Here is a 20,116-nt window from a genome sequence, read left to right as displayed (position 1 = left end):
CTTCTCTCAGAACTAGCTAAATATGGGTCTGGGGTAGAGATCTTCAGAATTGGTTTGGCATCTTTTGTGTCAATTCGTGGCACACATGTCTTGTGAATAAACCATCAGTTTGCCATCAAAGTTCCTGCTCTCCTCGTGTCTCTCTGACTCCTGTTTCCATTGCTTCAGAAGTTTCCATCGCATATGAAAGATTTTTACATGTTTGTAAATTATTTTGGTTTCAGTGTGTGTGTTTCACATGGGTGAACAGTATATTTATATGTTATGGAATGAAATACAATGTCAGATTAGGGGAAAGTTAGGGGAGTGCATGTTAATGTGTCTGGAGGTGGCGTGTTCCAAAAGTGTTTGGGTTTGTCTGCCGTGTGTGGGCTGCGTTCCATTTCAAATTGCCGCCTGTACAATGTATGCACCAGTCTGTGATATGCCGATGTGCAGGCCCGCCCCTCCATACACGCCGATCACAGACTGCGTCTGCCTCTCGCCCTCATCTTGTGGATGGAGCCTCATCTGATGCGCAAATGCGGCGCAATTGAGCGCGCCACAGTTTCTGCTGCGAGGCTCCACTAGCTGTAATCGGCTTGGTGTGTCCAGGGTTTACACACCACCCCCCCGTCGACGCTCGCGAGGGCCTCATCACATCACAGCCCTGCCGATGTGATATAATGTATAGGACCTTTTTCCTCATGGGTGTCATTCACAACAGACCAATCATGACAGTTTTAGAGAATGAGTTTGTATGGATACACTTAAAACGTATTTGTCTTGGCTTCAGCTCACTGATAACATAAGAACACAAATAGGCACAACACTTACATAGATGTTTTTTTTATATGTATTTTATTACTCCAAAGTAGAAAAAAAAAAGTCAGCCATATTTAACTGGAAAAGTTTTCCTTTGGCTCCCAGGAATTTTTCCACTTCGCCCCACTGTAAAACAGAAACAGTCAATCAATCAATCAATGTTTATTTATATAGCCCAATATCACAAATGTTACATTTGTCTCAGTGGACTTCACAGTTTGTACAGAATATCAGTATGACAATACTGACACAGCAAAAAGTATTACTTTTTGGAATATGTAGTTCTACAGTATGTTGACAATGCTATTTCAAATGAGAAGATATACTAAGTCACTCAAAAATATCATGATGAAAGTGCAGTATAATGTATATATTTATATATAACACGTACATCATATATAATACAAGGTACATTTTTTATTTCAAAGTCAATGTTTCATTTGACCAATTCTTTGAATTTGCTGTCTTATCAATGCCCAAACATACAGCACTAAACTTAGACAACTGCCTGCAAGACTGCACACAGAAATAATACTACTTATTACTACTAACTATACTTATAGTATAATTGTTAAGAACAAATGTAACAAGTCAGTAATTACAAAAGAGATCAAATACCATCCAGCCTCACATATCAATCATTTAACCTTTAGTGATATTGATCAATGATAAACTCTATTGTATATTTTAATTTCTATTTCAATGTAGGCTACTTCCCTGCTTATGTGTTACAATCAGACAGCGTTTCTAGGGCGCGATGTCTGAATGACGAAGGGCAGAGAACTTGGATGTCTTACTTTATGGCGCAAACGTCTGATAGAGCCATTGATGACATGGCTCCCCACCCCCATGTGATCAACTAAATTCAATTTACTGCTGAGGAACCCAAAATGTTTAAGTTAGTGATCTCAGGGTTGATGAAGTTGGTTGGTAAGACTACTTTGTGGCCCCTGTTCTGCCAGACCCATCAGCTACACTGAAGGAAACTTCAGATTAGATACATACCATCCAGAGCAAGACTGCCACTGCACCAACACCTCGGTATGGCCCTGAGTAAAGAAACACAGATTTTAGGTAAACTTCATTTTTTTTCAAATGTCATACATGTAAATACAAAAAGTCCAGTGAAATCAAATGATAATTTGAAATAATAGTAGGTACGATTAACTCAAACATATGAAGGACTGTAACATAGTCAATAGCATTTTCCCCATCAGTTTAATATTTTGGAATACTATTATTATTTAAAAAAATATTTGTACTGCCAAGAATAGGAATTCACCTACAAAGGATTACAAGAAAAAATGTAATATACAAATAAATGGCTGGAAATGATGCATTAATGCGACATGAAGCATTACACAAGTACCTCAACCTTAAATTAATAATAAATTATTGTTACTGTAATTTCAATATTTACATTAGCAGTCATGCTTAAGACTGAAACACTCCTTTTAAACAAAGTATACGAAAATCCAATAAGATAAGACTTGGTTCCACGGAAACATTATTGTCATTGTTTATTTATTTAAAAATATTTTCTAAACAAACCTCCCTGATTCGTTCCCTCAGTAGTTTTTTGTAGGGGAAAGTGTCTGACCCTTGATGAATGGGACATTCTGCAAGGAATTAAAAGATGGTAATAAGTTGAAGTTCAGCAATAACCTCCTAAACATTGCCTAACATCACATTGTGCTCAATTAAACTGTTCAAAATGGCACTGAGACTTTTGATACTGCAAAGTCTTAAACAAAACAAAAGGTGGTGTATTCTAATTGTACTGATGATTGTTTTCTCTCTCTTTAACTAATTCAATGTGCAAAATCAAACACAGTTTCAGTCGATGTAAATAAGATAATTACTAATTAACCCGCACATACCATTAATTGCCACTTTATTCCTCGTTGGTCTTCTTTTCTGTGAGGAAGACACTGAGGAGAGAGCAGGAGTCAGCCCGGAGGAGAGAGCAGGAGTCAGGCCGGAGGAGAGAGCAGGAGTCAGGCCGGAGGAGAGAGCAGGAGTCAGGCCGGAGGAGAGAGCAGGAGTCAGCCCGGAGGAGAGAGCAGGAGTCAGCCCGGAGGAGAGAGCAGGAGTCAGCCCGGAGGAGAGAGCAGGAGTCAGGCCGGAGGAGAGAGCAGGAGTCAGCCCGGAGGAGAGAGCAGGAGTCAGGCCGGATGACACAGGAGTGAGGAAGAGAGTGAACTCAGTGTCAGTCTCGGTGGTAAGAGGTACAGACAAGTCTGATCCTGGGTCTGCGGCCATTTCTGCCTGTGTGGTTGAAGGGCCCTCAGGTTCAACTGCCAAAGTCACTATTGAGAAGAAAAAAAAGTAGACGCATGGTGAATAAATGACCAAGTATAATCCGCCATATACATTTATAATCTGAGTAATTACAGCTAAAAATGAAACAGCGGAACATCAGTGATTCTGTGTTACAATGGCGTTTGTTAGCAACCAGGAAATGACACCAGTAAGGACAAACAGATGAGAATGCTGCGTGGGGTCTGGGTGCCGTGTTGGCGGGACGTTGGGGGGCTCGCTGCTCCGCCCTTTGAGGCTCGAGGAGCAGACAGTGTGAGCTGGATTACTGGTGTTGTTTCCTGGTTGCTGCGTGGGGTCTGCGAGACAGCGAGGAACTCAGCCTGAGCGCACACACACACACACACTCACATCCAGGCTGTGAGTGTGAGTGCGTGTGTGCGTGAGGAGATCCACGGAGCCTCGGCTGAGAAAAGATAAGGCTGAGTGAGTGTGTGTATGTGAGCCGGTACGTCACTATGCCCGTTACGTCACTATACTCAGGAAGAATTTTTTTTGAAAAAGAGCAGCATAGACAGGTATTTTCTGTGTTAGAGTTTTACTCGCTACAGGGTGTACTTTGAGGGTTTGTGACTCTGCAGACCGTTTACATGCAGGAAAAGCTTCATAACACACAAGGGGACGGGTAATAACCAGAAAAGCATGACATGGGCCCTTTAACTGACAAAACAAGACATAACGACATATTTTTACTACTTGGTAAACAGTGATTCACATTTTTTTACATTTAAAACCAGATAACTGAGCAACTAATTTACAAAAAATGTTAACAGATACATTGCTGAAATATAGCATGCAGATTTGTATACTTTACCATTAATAAGGCTTTCGTAAATCCTCTTTATGGTAACAAGTGCATTGTTACCATCTTCTGTCTCGATTTGCCATGGACAGATGCAATCGGCCGCAAAACCATTTGTGCCTCTCTTGGCAAGAAGGAGGATGGGACGCCGATCTAACATTTTCCATTTGTGGAGCTGGAACACAATGGACACAAAAAAACAAGAAATATTATGTACACAACAGTTCTAAACATTTTCACACACCTAAAGCCATTATAACTCCATTTATTTTGCATAAGTGAAAAATGCACTGATGTGATACGTGTGCACATTGAGGAAGGCACCCCACAATTAACCAGGTGTGATTTTAGACCCCTTTTAGGGGAGCCCCTAAAAAAGAACTGTAAAAAAATAGAAGTTTATCGAGCTCGGGTTCACTTTGAGTTTTTTTTACATGGGCATAGTTCTTTTTATATGGGTTAGGGATGCCAGCGATTATTCTATTTTTCGAATATTCTTTATAGTCTCCATAATCGAAAATTATTTTTAAAATTCGATTTTATTTATATATATATTTTTTATTATTTATGTTTTTCTTTTTTTTCCTGGCTTAGTTTCAATTCGGCGGCGAATAATCGATTAATATTCGCCAGGGCTGTCCGATTTTGATCATGGTCAGTTTCTGGCATCCCTAATATGGGTCCATTTAACTCTCACATTCAGATATCTGAATAAGCTACATTTAGCTTTGAAACATGTCAGCAAGCTATAACCTATATCATTTCAGGTTCAAAGTTCTGCATTAACAGCACTTCAGATGTAAAGCTGGTGTTACAGGGGAATTTTGAAATGACTGTTCGAACACGGCTCAAAGTCAGAGACTCTGGTAAGCTTAATGAAAGTGCTTTTAAGGGCCTCTTTATTAATACTAACTCTTTCCAGGTCTTGATTGTCTTTCAAGCACTATATTAATATGGGCTGGTTTTGATTCTGTGACATTCTTGGTTTTACCATTTATTCAAAAATGTATATGATATTTCATTTATTTTACTTTTGGAAACCATAGTCACATAATTATGTGTTTTCCATACTATGAAGTTCCAAAATAAAATATAAAACACCAAAATGCAGGTTTTTTTGTAAGATATAATTAGAAAAACATGTACATTGAAGCTCTGATTCTAGGAATTACCACTGGCCTGAACTATGTTACTTCTGGTTAAGAAATAATGTTTTACTAAAACTGGGTGCTTGCAAGTACAAACACTATCTAACATCAGTTCGAAAAAATGTGTTATGCCTTTACAGATTTAAATACAACGGTGACAACAATTTTGCTTAACACATTACATGAAGTGCAGTAGGCATGGGCGGTATCATTTTTTTCATACCGTCATACCTTGCTGACATTATACCGTGGTATACGGTATATGACGGTATCAGTCCCAATTTAAGGGGTAATTTCTCTCCCAAAAATTGTTTTTACTCACTATATCAACAGCCCCACCAAAAATATTTTCCACCAGCCGCCACTGACGGTATGACTTGGGTCGACTTGAGTGAGGTGGCGTTCGGCGGCAAATAGATGTTTCGAACGGTATATTATATGTTCGGTGTAAAATGCAGCCCGAGCCGGTAGACGCTCGCAAAGTGCCACGACGTGCGCGCAAGTGCAAAACAAGGGCTGCATACATGACACATTGTGCAAATGGCACATTTTGAGATCGGATACAGGACGCGTTTGTAGATGTCCGACGTTGTTTCCATAGTGAGCTAAGTTAACAATATATCATCATACATAAACATTTTCCGGGAGTAAATACTTGACTTATTGAATAAAGTTAGCTATATTCACTAACTAGTTTGGCAATATTATTCCGTGCATGTGTTAAAAACCTTATTTCCATTTGATTCATTGGATTACTCGCGTGAATGTTTAGCACGTAAATCCTTTCGTTTTTAAAACCGTCCGACCTCGACTACAAAACCATCAACCAGTTGCATAGGATTAAAAAATGTCAACACTCACTCACCCCGTCTTAAACATTCCCAAAGAAGTGCCTCTGTCTTTCGTTGTGCTGGATGAAGTCACTGGCGACGAGTAAACCCAAAATAGTCCCAAACAGGCGCAGAGGCAGTTTTCTTTTTTACTAGTTGTCCGAGTTCGGGGCCGGCAAATGCTGCCGCCATCTTGCTCAGCTCAGCTCTGTGCTGAGCTCTGAGAGCGGGAAAGACGGACTGCCCTCCCCTGCCCTCTGCTGGCGCGTGCTGTGCATTACAATCAATGTCGTCCCTGTCAAAACTCCGTGTCAGTGTAATAGAATGAAACGCATCTGTGATTTGGCGCACAGTCTGTGACGTCACGGTATTGAAAATCATACCGACGGTATTTCGAAATACCCTGGTATACCGTAATACCGCCCAAGCCTAAAGTGCAGTAATCGTGCACTAGTCTGTACTTCTCACATAAACTTAATTAAGAAATTAGGATTATTTTTAAAAAGTAAATGAGGGCGACTGTTGGAAAGTATAAATCAATTAAGTAATTTAACAATTTGTATAAAAAGATTAAGATCAGGGATTATTTACACACTTTTTTATGATAACTGACATCTGCAAGAGAAAAAAGCTTACCAGTAAATGTGTCGAGTCATACACTTTGTTGACACTGTGGTTTTTCTTTTGCGTGGCCTTCCACTCCTGTGCAACCTTTTCTTTTTGCTTGGAGAGTTTCTCTTTGTAGGGTTGGATGGCACCACATTGTTTGCATTTTTTACTTGCTACTCCTATGCTTTCCCTGCATGTCTGGCACACTTTTTGAGTAGGCATCTGTAACAGAAACACAGATAATGTCAGGGAATACCAAAAATAAGAATACTATACTACAAATGTTTACAGGATTCATGTATTTTATTATATCGTGAAAAATCTTGTTAAAACAATGAACTCATGTTTTTTTTATCTTTTAGATAGGATGAACAAAAATCACAAGAGTAAGGAAAACAATGTTATACAGAGTCAGTCACATGTTTAAAGTGACTGTTATGGACAACCCTAATCTGTCAATATCTGGTTGATCCAAAAGTTGATGCTCCATCATCACAGAAAATAATACTAAAATCATCATTACCAGGGGTGTATTGCTAATTCTATAAGTTCTGCATGTGTGCACGCGCAGTTGTGGCTCGTTTTGAAGTTTATGTAACTACTGTCAATTAACACTCCAGCCAGAATCAACAAAGAATGGTCATTTATTAAGTCTGCATTATTGAATAAATGTGTGATTCTTACAGTAAATGCTGCACACAGCTGCGTGATAGTTAAGTGATCAGTGAAGGACCTTTATAAACTAACTCCCTCCTGCTGAGGTACAAAGGTTACCATATAAAAAGTGTGCACATTTATTTAGTATCCTATCCATGTGAATATGTTTTAAGTGGGGGTGGACCTCATGTCCTCTAGGGGGGTCCGGAGGCCCCCGGGAAGTTAAATGCATCAATCTTGTGCACTTTGAGGGCAAAATTAACTAAATCTATGGATACATCTGTCAACACCCATATGAAACTTAACTGTATACATTTCAATAATAAAAAAAAAAAGATAAGAATAATACTTTTTTTAAATGTATCTTTGTGCATATTTAACTATTTACTGTTTTGTTTTTTTATGCATTTGTTGTATGTCCAATAGTATGAATTGTAATGATTTCATCGATGTTTTAGATTCATTCGATTTTTTTTAGGGTGCTGTGTGACGTTGAACCTGCGACCTGCAACCTGTGACCTATGAACCTGTATTTGTATACTACCAAAGGAGCTATTGAACCTAAGAACTTGAATTTCCGACTCCTATTGTGGAAACATTACAATAATATAAAAGTGTGCCTTGGAAATATGTATTTCCATATATGGTGACCAAACTGTTTCAGACCCACTGAGATAACTTAGACTAAAGTTAACTGTGTAAACATTACATTATAGTTAGGGAAAGTTAGGTATTTTTTTGGCCATATCGTGAAATAATTTATTACCAATAGCTTTTTTTACCATATGTCCCTATAGGTGTCTAGTAACATCTCCCAATTTATCCACAGCCAAATCCTCTGGGAATCGCCTTGAGAGCCAATCAAAGTTGGGGTGCCCAGAGGGCCTGGGTAAAAATAGTGAAAACATTTTTTCTACCAAAAGTGACTTTTGAGATGTCTAACTATGGTTTTTTAGGGGTGCTGAATCTATCCCAGCCATTAGTTTTGAGTCAAAATGACTCCTTAACCCTGAAATATTGATCTGTCAAATTTAACCTATGGATTTGGGGTGAAAAATGTATTCTACACATTGAATAATCCACTCTGAATTTAAAAGACACTACAGTAATGACATCTGCTAGGTACGTGCTCAGTATAATTACTTCTCTGCACGTGGAGAATATCAAGGTAGAGGTATTTTGCAGCTGCTTTTATTCAAAGCGTGCAGATTGAACCCAGGCCTCCCGTATACCAGTCGAAGACACTAACCACTGCTCCAACACGCCCACAACAAAGTTACTTTCTGACATGGTAAGTAAATAATTTTGCTTTCTAAAGTTTAGTTGGCTATACATTTATTTATAGGCCCATGCATCATTTTTATCTCTTAGTTACAGCCTAAAATGAATGTTGCTAGCTAGCATCCAGCTTAAGTTAGCTAACATTAGGCTAATATCAAATCTAGTACCTTAGCTAAATAAACCATTATAAATAGTCTCTGTGTCATTGATCAACATTAATTGTGTTGTAAATTGTGTCATTTTATAGTGGGCTCACTATATGATTCAAAGTGAGATTATTGTTCATAGTTACACATAATCTATTAATGTGGCTGTGTGGACCCATTCTGCATGATATGTTTGATAAGTCTTGCCTTTGCCTTGCCTTGCCTAGTAAACAAAAAGAAAAAGTAATTGTTCACCGAGCTGTCTTGTCTTTTTAGGACAGTATGGAAGTTGATACCACAAATTGTCATGGTTTGAGGTGCTTCATCTGTGGTGGTCCTGGGACTGAAATGCAAAAACTCTCAAAAGTCACTCACAAAGGTTATCAGCAGCTATTATCTTATTCTGAGATCGTAGATGATGCAATGCTGATCAACAGACTACATGAGGACTGGAATGATGGAGATGACCCCAAGCTGAAGTACCATTTGGATTGTAGAACCGAGTTGTACCATCGTTCGAGAAGTGTATCCATTGCGAAACGTTGAGGTTTTCTTTTTCATTATGTCAATGTTGTTGCCACTTTCTGTCAATCATTCCGTTCAACTCATCATTTCAATCCAATACATTTTGTGGCATGAATAAAAGCTCACGAAATTGTCTTTCATCCATCCAAAGGACAAGATGCTCAAGACCAACGATCAGACAGGATGAAAAGACGCAGCGTACTGTCTGGGCCAAGTACTTCAAGTGCTGGTAGCTCCACATTCCAAACCCCATCAGCACACCTGGTCTACCGTGATGTTTGTATCCTCTGCAATAAGAGCATCAATGTTGAAATGCTTGTAAAATACCCTAGTAAGTTGCCTGTCTTCTACATTCTCATGAATGAGTTTGAAAGGTCTTTCTTTTTTTTCAAATTAAAACTCTCTTTAGTAAATCATATATGTGGCTATAACCCAGACACAGCCCGGAAGTTGTATCGTGCACCTGACAATCGCTTCCAGGACAGACTGAAAAGGAATTTGTTGGAGACAGCTGTGAGACGAGGAGATGCCTGGGGAGTTGAAGTTGCTGGTCGCCTGTCTGGAATAATAGATTTGGTAGCTGAAGAGGCACTGTATCATCTTCGGTGCAGGTCCCAGTTCGAGAACCCAGTTACAAACTCTGGGGTAATATATTTTTTTCAAGACCAGAAGTCCCAGACTCTGTAGACAAGGTTCTGAAGCCAATCATTTCAATTAAAAGTTGTTTTTCCCCCACAGGTCGGACGGCCTACAGATGAGGAGAGGCAGTTGCTGTTTGAGAAACTGTGCAAATGGATGGATGAAGAAGTGGAGCATGGTGTAACAAGTCTCGCTGAGATCCACATGAAGATGGAAGAACTTGACCCCACGGAGGACAAAAGTCTCACATATGGACGGATGTATCTTAAAAAAAAGCTTCAGGAACATTATGAGGAGTCTCTCTGTTTCACATTAGATGAGGGAGGAAGATTCATTGTGTGGCTAAAAGACACTACAGAGGCAATCCTCCGAGACTACCATCAGCAGGTCATCAACCCCTCACAAACCATGGATGATTCTGCACTTAAAGACCTCATAATTTCCACTGCCATTCATCTGATCTGTGGAGACTTGGCAAGAGTTTCACTCGACACAAAGCAGTATCCCTCAGTAGACAGCATGACCAATACACAGAGCCAACTTGCTCTGATTCCTGACAGCCTCAAGCAGTTGCTGAAGGCAATTGTAAAAACTGACGAAAAGGTGGCAATGTGGGGACAGAACCTGCTGAAAGCATACCGCCCTCGATCAGGAGTTATGCCCTCCCAACTTGGACTTACAATTCAGCTTGACCACATGTTTGGATCAAAGTGGTTGATTGACCGTATTCATCACTTAGGATACTCTGAATCATATGTTGAGCTCCATCACTACAAGTATTGTTACTTGAACGTGAAAAATGGATGTGGTAGCATGGACCAGGATACCATAATCACAGATGAAGATGGTATAGATGTTGTGGAGCATGAGGAAGCAGAGGTCGATGCAGTCCTATCTGCAGAACAGCCAGAGGAGCAAGAGGAGAGTGGTTCTGGAATGCATGAAGAGAATCAGCAAACATTTGCCCTCTTTGTTCCTGCCGATAGCACTGTTCATCAATGTGTTGGTGATAATATAGATCTCAACATTGCCTCACTACAAGGAAACACAGCATTCCATGCAATGGGCATGATCAGAGTAACTTCTCCTGCTCCAGCAACAAGACAACATGAGCTTCACACAACCATACCAAGGAGGAACATGGCAGTTGAGGAAAAGGTAGCAACTCTCAAAGCAACAGAGGTGAAAATACTGTCCTTTGTACCAAAAAACAAAGCAGGATTGGCAGACATCCGTTTGGTTCCCATAGCTGATCTCCACCAAGACCCTCCGGTTTTGAAGTCAGGGGACATTGGTTGGATGGCAGGATGGGCTATCAAGAATTACAACGCCACATTTGAACATCCGAACTGGAATGGCTTCATGAAATCCATACATCAAACTGAATGCAGGAAAAAGTCCCTCATTGAGTTTCTTCCAATCATTGAGGGTGACCCAAACGAGTACAGAACCATCTACACTACTCTAATGGAGTGCCTACGCAGCGGTCAGTCTCCTGCTGTCATCACATTTGACATGCCAATATGGCTGAAAGCAACTCAGATAGTTCTCCAGTCTGACTTGCCCATCATCACTAGACTAGGAGGGTTTCATCTCCTGAAAAGCTTCCTGGGCTCTATTGGGGTTATTATGGCAGACTCAGGGCTGCAAGAGCTGATACAGCTAGTTTACCCAGGCAGCAACACTGCAGAACACATTCTCTCAGGCAGGGCTTATGCTAAGGCCATCCGGTTCCACCTTCTTGCATCAGCGGCAATTACCAAGTTTTTGCTGAAAGATGTTGCGTTCAGCGAGCAGGACTATGAAGACATGGAGAACTTCATCAGGACTGCAAAAGAAATGAAAAGAGGTAATTTGACCTTTCCCTAATCTGTGTCTCAAACTATCTCGGAGTATGCCGAATTATATTTTCTCATTATGTAGTAATACAATTAAAACTGTCTATCTCTAACAGGTTCCATGGACACACCAAGGATAGTCACTGTGTTCAAGGAGAGGATGGAGGAGAGGTTGAAGACTTTGTCTAAGGCTGGAAGAACACCTGCACTCTGGGTCTGGTACTATGGCAGAATCGATCTAATCAAGGTATTTATCAGGAGTGAGCGTGTCCCAGACCACACAGGTCACCTCAGCTGCATCATTGGAATGCTGAACACCTTTGCAGCAGCAGGGCACCATCAGTACGCAAAGGGAGCAAGGCTCTATGTACAACTAATGCAGCAGCGACAGGACTGTCCCATGTTCCAGGAAACTCTGTCCAAGTTTACTGTGTATGGCAACCATGTAGTCCGGTTCTCAGACCATGAGTGGTCAGGCACATGGACTGACATCACAATAGAAACCACACTCATGCGTGAGGCCAAATCCTCAGGTGGTTTAAGCAGAGGGCGGTTCCGGAACAAATCTGCTCACAAGTGTTGGGTTCAGACTCTCAACCACTTCTCATTCATTCACCAGGAGCTTGAAGGAGTAATGAACAAACGTAGGGTACCTATCCACACAGACATCACAAAAGCCCAGATGGAGAAAGACAATGACTCTGTTAATGCCATAGTTGGATGGTTGGAGGAAGTCAACCCCTTTGATTCCATACGGGACAGTAAGACCCTGGTATCTTTCTCGACGGGGTTCAGCAGCACTCCTGGGGACTCAGTCAATGCTGATCAGGCAGAGGAGGTTGGCAGAGCCATACAGGCCAAGATGGATGGGAAAACTGTTCTGGATGCAATGGAAACCAAGCACAAGGTCAAGTCATTGGCAAGCCTCAGATCTGCTCCTAAAATCAATGGAGAGAAGCTAATCACTGACTCACTCAAGCTCTTCAACCGCCTCATCATCATTAGTGAGCGTGAAGTCAAGACCAAAGAAGCTTTGCGCTTTGAGTTGACGCCAACACCAATGTCTCTATTTGACAAGAATCAGAAGTTGCGAAAGCCAGACAAGGCTGCCCTAGCAAAGTTCCTGAAGGCTTTTGTGGAGCCTGTTGAAAAACTAACCTGCACAAGCCTGGTGGTTGATGGCGGTTGGCTCCTGCACAGCGTCAAATGGGAGGCTAACCTCACGTGGAAGGACATCACTGAGAGCTACCTCCGGTTTGTGATGTCCATGGGTAGCCAGCACGTCCGGATCACTGTGGTCTTTGATGGATATGGTAGCTCCACCAAGGACCATGACCACCTGAGACGAACCAAGAATGCATGCTGTGACATTCAGATTCGTCCAGACTTAAAAAACATCATTCCGCGGGAAAGGTTTCTTGACAACAAGAACAACAAGGCTCAGCTCATTCTGCTCCTTGCTGAGACCTTCCAAAGAGCTAGGATCAGTGTTCAACTATGCTCTGATGATGCTGACACCTCCATCGTGTCTGCAGCACTAAATGAGGCAATAGAGTCTTCTGTTGAGGTGAGGGCTGAGGACACAGACGTCCTGGTTATGCTGGTCCATCATAGGGCAAACCACCCGGTCTTCCTCACGACAGCTAAAGATACATCTTATGATGTCAGAAAGATTCGAGAGGCACTCCCGGAGAGGTACCGTAAATACCTTATATTCCTACATAGCTTCTCTGGCTGTGATACTGTATCAGCAATTTCTGGGTTTAGCAAACCAACGTTGCTCAGCAAGCTCTGCCAGACTGACAAATCAGAGCGGGCCATGGATGTGTTCTGTGACATCAGAGCCAAGAAAAGTGACATCATCGAAGCTGGCTGCGAACTGTTCAAGAACATATTCCGTGGTAATCCATCTGGAGATTTGGAAGATTTAAGATTTGATATCTTCAGCAAGCGGGCGGCAGCTGGGAGCATCAAGCCTGAGAAACTGCCTCCAACTACAGGAGCTGCAGCACAGCACTCACTGCGGGCATATCTCCAGACCAGAGATTGGCTAATGCTACAAAGTCCATCTTTGGATGTCCTTGAGTATGGATGGAAACAAGGAAAACATGGTTATGAACCAGTCCCTACAACAGATCCCATGGCACCAGATTACCTTCTGAAGTTAGTCTGCTGCAACTGCGCAGGTGACTGTGGCACTCTCAGGTGCTGCTGTAAAAAGCAAGGAGTCAAATGTATTTCTGCTTGTGGGAACTGTCATGGTAACTCTTGCCAGAACATCAACCAGCCAGATGATAATAATAGTGAGGGAGATGCAGGGGAGTTTGATGAGGTTTGTTAAAATGTCAACTAATAACGCTAGTTTTGATTTGCAATTGTTCAATAAAACCACTTTTTATGGATTGTTTATGGAGTTGGAGTCATTTTTACTCAAAACCAATGACTGGGACAGATTCAGCACCCCTAAAAACCCCTAGTTAGACATCTCAAAAGTCACTTTTGGTAGAAACATTTTTTTCACTATTTTTACCCACGCCCTATGGGCACCCTAACTTTGATTGGCTCTCAAGGCAATTCCCAGAGGATTTGGCTGTGGATAAATCGGGAGGTGTTACTAGACACCTATAGGAACATATGGTAAAAAAAGCTATTGGTAATAAATTATTTCACGATATGGCTAAAAAAATACCTAACTTTCCCTAACTATTAGGTACATTAGCCTCTTAGCCTATCCGTTATCATAGCTAGCTAGCACCAGATGCTAACAACCATCCCCGTTTTAGGTGCCGGAGCGGTGTTCCGGCAGTATTACACCCCTGGTCACTCTTCACTTAATAGATAAATAGTATTTAATATAGTTATAAAGAATGTGACGTGTGATAACATTTGGATCAACCGCATGAACCGATGGATCACATAACTTCCATGCTCACGTTAACGTTAGCTGATTCTACTTTTGGCTAATTTAGCTTTGCTATCATTATTCCTAGGTAAACATAGTAATCTTTGTCACTATACTAGACAAAATAAAACAACATAATACATATCCCCAAATGAATATATTTTTGATATCTGACTACTCACGTTTATTAGCTTGTCTGGGAAATAAATGGATGTTGTCAGTGATGCAGTAACGAGTCCAAAACCCCGGTGAGTTAGCATTTTACCACTTCCGGTTCCCTCGCCTCAGAACCAATGAGATTTCTCCATAGGATTTGGGAAAATAGCTTGAAATAAGGTCTGTGGTCGACACAAATTTAAGAGACGGATCACGTTTTGTTCTACGACAGACAGCCGTGATTTTTGAAGAGTGTACGTGTCTGAAAAACGATGGTTGTTAACAGAAGTTGTCGAGGACGTTGTACGTCATTACGCCGCCTCCCGTTGATTTAAAACGCGCCCGTGGGTCGTAAAGGTATACAGGCTGACGCACCCGTTGATTGAAAACGCTGCTCTGGGTCGTATTAATGGGTCGGAAAACAAGACAATCGACCTATTTGGTCGTATTAGTTGGAGGACTTGTTGCAACACACACACACACACACACACACACACACACACACACGCCCTGGCGACCGGACATATTCTTCATAAAACTAACCATGCTTTATTAACTCGTGCGCACGCTTTATTAACTTGTGCGCACGAGTTATTTATTTTTCTCTCTATGAACCCTCCAGGGCTCCGTACACTGCAGCAGCAGAAGCTAAATATTAAAACTAATGCTGTCAAAATTATCGCGTTAACAGCGATAAATAATTTTTTGAATTAATTGCGTTAAAATATTTAACGCATTTAACGCATGTGCAGAATGGCCCGCCCCATACTGTTGTTAAAGTAAGCAAAATAAAGTCCGCCAACTCGCGCCGAGAATTGCACAGACAGCAGTTAGCAAGATTGATGTCAGTAGCCACTTGTCTGGAAATACCGAAGACCAGAAACGGTTTTGAAAACTTTTGTTACGTAGTGATCGTCTTCTCAATAGAACATCTTTGATAATGTCTTCTGACCAACAGAGTCGGTCTCCATGTGCACAGACAGGGCTGCTGTTAACGTCGGTCTGTACAACGGAATTGTGCCAAAACTCCGTCAACCGGCTGCGGAGAAAGACTCCCCCCCTTCACTGGAGAACTGCGCTAAAACAGCTGATCACAACGTTCACGATCCCTCCCCCCCCCCGTGTTGATAGAAATCAACACGTAATGAAATAAGACCCCACGGTTTGATGATTGATAAGTGTGTGGGCTCGGCTGTCTTTCATTTTGACACACAGAACAATGTTATAATAAACATACATACTGTATGTTAAATGGATATATCCGCCTTCTATCATTTATCTTTCCATTCCCACAACAATATAAAGAAATTGAATATTTTGGACATAGTTTGAATAGTGATTAATCATGATTAATTAATTTTTAAGCTTTGATTAATCTGATTAAAATTTGTAATCGTTTGACAGCCCTAATTAAAACATTCTCTCAGGAACGCCCAAAGATGTTAGTGCTGACCCAGTTTTGGCAGCAGTAACTGATTGTGACTGTGGTATCACCTCAAATTAATACAGTGTGTTTAGAACAGTGTGTAAATAGAAGTAGAAGACGAGGTGGAGTTCCTAGTTATATAAACTTGTGTTTCTCTGTCAAAGTTCTGAATGCTATTTCTTTTTGAAATGTTTACATTGAAGGCCTAACAACCCAGTCAATGTGATTAGACTGGGTTTGCTGACTCAGCTCTGTTGAACACAGCACCCTCAGTGTTCAGATGCTGAGTTATGTGACTTTAATATTAGGCTCTAGTTATATATTTTATAACTATTAACTATATGACGAGTCAACCATATATGTTATTAAACAAATGTTGGGTGATAATTCCATATCAAATGTATACCCCGTTTGATTCTGTATAAAACGTCTTACGTGTGCCTAATCCTATTCTCAAAGTGAAAACAGTAAAGGTACGATGGCCAACATAATACTGAGAACCAAACATGATATTCCTCTACATTGACCTCCTCAGGGGCAGCAGGAGAGCAGGAGTCTGAACCGGCGCCCCCCAGGGAGCGAGCCCGCGAGCGTGGACGCTCCCATGACAGGAAGCACCACTCCTCCGCTGACAAGCAGCGCTACTACTCCTGCGACCGCTACTGCAGCCGGGAACACTGCCAAACCAAATCTGCAACCGCCAGCTGTGCCGCCTCCCCCAGCGAGGGGCAGGACACCAGCAACAAGCAGGTGGGGGGGCATCGGCATGGAGAGCAGGGACAGACAAGGTGATAGACAAGCATTACACGATGGGCAGGGGAGTTCCTCTGACAGGGTTCACTAGCTCTACTGCTCCCCCTCAGAATGGTAGAAAACTATTGAAGATTGAAGAACTCTAAAAGTCATCTATCGCAGCTGCTCAAAGTCAACTTTATTGTCAATCTTCCAGTTTGTGTGCAGACAGAGAGATTGAATTACCGTTTCACACAATCCTGAATATAAAAACGATTGTATATACAAATATAAAAATATGTGTGCAAATATGCATGCAAATATACGGAGCTCTGGAGGGTTCATTGAGAGAAGAAATACTTTTACTTTGTCGTTCGCACGAGTTAATAAAGCGTGTGCACGAGTTAATAAAGCGTGCGCACGAGTTAATAAAGCGTGGCCTCGTTTTATTTAAATTGAGAGATTCCTGTCCGTGACTCACAGTATCTGCTGCCCACAGCTGTTTTATAGAAGGAAAACCTCCTTCACTTTATGAAATCTTTGCGGCACCAGTGGCCTGTACTACGAAGCAGGATTTGCTATTTACACTATTCATTCATGAAGTATGACGCTGCGCTGTCAGCACGCGTCTCCATGTTTGTGATTGGTCAAATGTTGCTAACCCCGTCCCTTTCACGTGAACGCGCTCTCAGCCGGTCAGAGAAACCCTGGTTGATTTACTGAGTTGATAACCGGCTTCGTAGGACCGCTTATCGACATCGCGTTTGTTAGGGTTAGTTAAGCCGGGTAAATCGAACATAACCAGGGTCTGTTGAACTGGCTCCGTCGTACAGGGCACTGGAGGCAGTAACGTGTAACTCAGCAGAATCTGAGAAGAGCAGCACCAGCTGCAAATAGCTGTGCCTTTTACTGTTTACTTCACTGCGTTTCCCTTCATTAGAACAGCTGAATAGAGATCGAGGCTGCTACGTTTAACCACACACACCGAGACACACATCGAACTACTAGAGCATTCCCCCTCGTTTTATGAAGGAGATGTCCTGTCACCGGGGCGCATGATGTGTGTGTGTGTGTGTGTGTGCTCGCGTGCGTGCGTGTGTGTGTGTGTGTGTGTGTGTGTGTGTGTGTGTGTGTGTGTGTGTGTGTGTGTGTGTGTGTGTGTGTGTGTGTGTGTGTGTGTGTGTGTGTGTGTGTGTGTGTGTGTGTGTGTGTGTGTGTGTGTGTGTGTGTGTGTGTGTGTGTGTGTGTGTGTGTGTGTGTGTGTGTGTGTGTGTGTGTGTGTGTGTGTGTGTGTGTGTGTGTGTGTGTGCTCAGCTCCGCTCCGCTCTGCGTGCGTGTTCGGTGTGTTTGTGTGCGTCCGACACCACCGGCATTTGTTTTCAAATGACCACGAACAGTAATTTACACAAATCTGGTTCTCCATAGTTATATGTGTATTCCCAAGTGAAATAAATTCGTTTAATCTTAATCTCGATGTGATAGTCCTGCCGGAGTGCACCGGAACGAACGATACTATCATAAACAAATGCCGCCCCCCCCCCCCCCACACACACACACGCGCGCGCACACACAAAACGAGGCCACGCTTTATTAACTCGTGCGCACGCTTTAGTAACTCGTGCGCACGCTTTATTAACTCGTGTGCACGCTTTAGTAACTCGTGCGCACGCTTTATTAAATCGTGCGCACGAGTTACTAAAGCTTGCACACGAGAAGGTAGCTCGTGCGAACGAGAAAGTAAAACGTAGCCACGTTTTATTTATTTTTCTCTCTATGAACCCTCCAGGGCTCCGTACAAATTATGTGTATATATATACACATAATATACATTAGGAAAATATTGTTTCAGACATTTGTGGAACTTGATCAAATCACTTAAGTAAAAGTAGAAGTACCAGAGTTGAGGAATTTGTTTCAAGTAAAAGTCCTGAAATCAAAATGTAAGTTAAGTAAAAGTAGACAAATATTGGCATCAACATATAGTTAAAGTACCAAAAGTAAAAGTATTCATTGTGCAGATTGGTCCATTTAGAACAATATATATGATATGTTTTATAATGATTGATCATTAAAGTGTTCTCAAAGCTGGTAAAGGTGCAGCTAGTTTGAATGACTTTTGTAAACTGCAGGGTAGCTTGTGAATTTACTCCAGGTGGAACTAAAGTCTGATTTAACACTTGATTATATATATAAATACAAATCTATGAAGTCACAATTGTACTTAAGTACAGTACTTAGTTACTTTAAACCACTGCTGACACTGACTATGAAAGGTTTCCTTATACCACCGCACTACAAATGCTTCACACCACAGTGTGTTGAATGTGGAGGAGGAAGAATAGGAGACAGAGAATGATGATGGTTGAAGTGTTACTGTGCTCCTGTTCTCATTCATAACACTCCGTTCGATGTCTCACTATGGGATGCGCCTCAACGCATATGCACCAGAAGCATCAATCTCATTACGCCAATCCTGATTGGCTGGTGATCTTGACGCCAACGTCAGGGAATCCACCAACCCTATAAGTAGCTTGCGCCACGACGCAGGCGTCATTCAAACACCTCTTCTCGCTTCGGAGCACATCTCGAGAAAGATCAGTAGCTAGCTAGCTTAACGGTCCACAGACTGATTTACGAAGCTAACCTTCGGTCGACGGACGCTCGCCAGCTACTTTTGCTTCGCACGGGAATTCCCTTTATTAACACTCCAGTTAATATCAGAATCTACCCTGCCGTTTTTTTCCAACGGATAACGGTAAGGTTTTTGGATTTTTTCCCGCAAACGGTAACACGCCTGTTGCTCGTTTGTCCCTTCTACGCCGCACCAAGGCTAGCTAGGATGGACTCTTCCCTCCCTCACACCAGAGGAGACGGAGTGTCGGAGGCTCGGCTCTGCGGCTGCGGGCTAAAGATATCGAGTACTGACTCACACCAGGTCTGCTCGTCTTGCCTCGGGCTGCAACATGCCCAGGAGGCTATCGACACCCCCGGCGCGTGCGGGCATTGTTCCCGCTTTACCGCCAAAAGCCGCCGCCGACGGCTAGCACGCCAAGCTAGCATGCCGGTCCGAGACCTCCTCATGCCTGTAAACTCGCCGGCCGGCAAGCAGGGCATGGTGGCAACCGCCACGGGTGCCGGGTCCCGCGCTGTGTCAAGCTGGGACTCGGTGGCGGCGACAGCCGCGGGAAGGGGGCCCCGTGCTGTGTCGAGCTGGGGCTCCCAACTGGACCTCACCATGGTCTCACCCGCGGAGGATGTCCTGGAGCTGGACTATGAGGAGGAGGAAGAAGAATACGCCCCGG

General features: G+C 42.3%; 3 protein-coding genes across 5 annotated transcripts in view; 2 read left to right on the top strand and 1 right to left on the bottom strand.

Annotated features, from left to right (window-relative positions):
• LOC307044614 (voltage-dependent N-type calcium channel subunit alpha-1B-like) overlaps positions 1–20,116 on the top strand; it is a 576,385-nt gene that overhangs the window by 543,401 nt on the left and 12,868 nt on the right. Inside the window, exon 49 of the mRNA XM_079689925.1 lies at positions 16,618–16,832. Within this exon, the coding sequence (XP_079546051.1) occupies positions 16,618–16,832 (215 nt within the window). The remainder of the gene's footprint in view (positions 1–16,617; positions 16,833–20,116) is intronic.
• On the bottom strand, positions 820–15,067 carry LOC307042443 (uncharacterized protein). Its single transcript, XM_079686315.1, has 7 exons — positions 14,683–15,067; positions 6,540–6,734; positions 3,938–4,100; positions 2,685–3,113; positions 2,356–2,423; positions 1,810–1,853; positions 820–930 (listed from the first exon to the last, which is right to left on the bottom strand). Exons 1-7 carry the CDS (start codon positions 14,758–14,760, stop codon positions 879–881), a joined length of 1,029 nt encoding a protein of 342 aa, XP_079542441.1. The 5' UTR covers positions 14,761–15,067; the 3' UTR covers positions 820–878.
• LOC307042439 (uncharacterized protein) lies at positions 7,886–14,005 on the top strand. 3 transcript variants are annotated; one of them, XM_079686309.1, is made up of 4 exons: positions 7,886–9,452; positions 9,558–9,766; positions 9,860–11,609; positions 11,715–14,005. In XM_079686309.1, the coding sequence occupies exons 1-4, from the start codon at positions 9,305–9,307 to the stop codon at positions 13,937–13,939; spliced, it is 4,332 nt and encodes a 1,443-aa protein (XP_079542435.1). In that variant the 5' UTR covers positions 7,886–9,304; the 3' UTR covers positions 13,940–14,005. The 3 variants fall into 3 exon arrangements, with proteins under 3 accessions (XP_079542435.1, XP_079542434.1, XP_079542433.1); XM_079686308.1 differs by having other exon boundaries at positions 9,531–9,766; XM_079686307.1 differs by having other exon boundaries at positions 7,886–9,766.

The sequence above is a fragment of the Notothenia rossii genome, assembly GCF_949606895.1.
Source record: "Notothenia rossii genome assembly, chromosome: 6".
NCBI lineage: Eukaryota > Metazoa > Chordata > Actinopteri > Perciformes > Nototheniidae > Notothenia > Notothenia rossii.
Note: the sequence above shows the minus strand (reverse complement) of the source record. Positions and strands in the feature narration are given on the sequence as shown.

Coding starts and splice junctions, on each gene's coding strand:
- LOC307042443 (XM_079686315.1), bottom strand. CDS start 14,760: ATGCTAACTCACCGGGGTTTTGGACTCGTTACTGCATCACTGACAACA. Junction 6,735..14,682: donor TCCCAGACAAGCTAATAAAC/GTGAGTAGTCAG, acceptor TTTCTGTTACAG/ATGCCTACTCAAAAAGTGTG. Junction 4,101..6,539: donor ATGACTCGACACATTTACTG/GTAAGCTTTTTT, acceptor ATTGTGTTCCAG/CTCCACAAATGGAAAATGTT.
- LOC307042439 (XM_079686307.1), top strand. CDS start 9,305: ATGAAAAGACGCAGCGTACTGTCTGGGCCAAGTACTTCAAGTGCTGGT. Junction 9,767..9,859: donor ACCCAGTTACAAACTCTGGG/GTAATATATTTT, acceptor TTTCCCCCACAG/GTCGGACGGCCTACAGATGA. Junction 11,610..11,714: donor TGCAAAAGAAATGAAAAGAG/GTAATTTGACCT, acceptor TATCTCTAACAG/GTTCCATGGACACACCAAGG.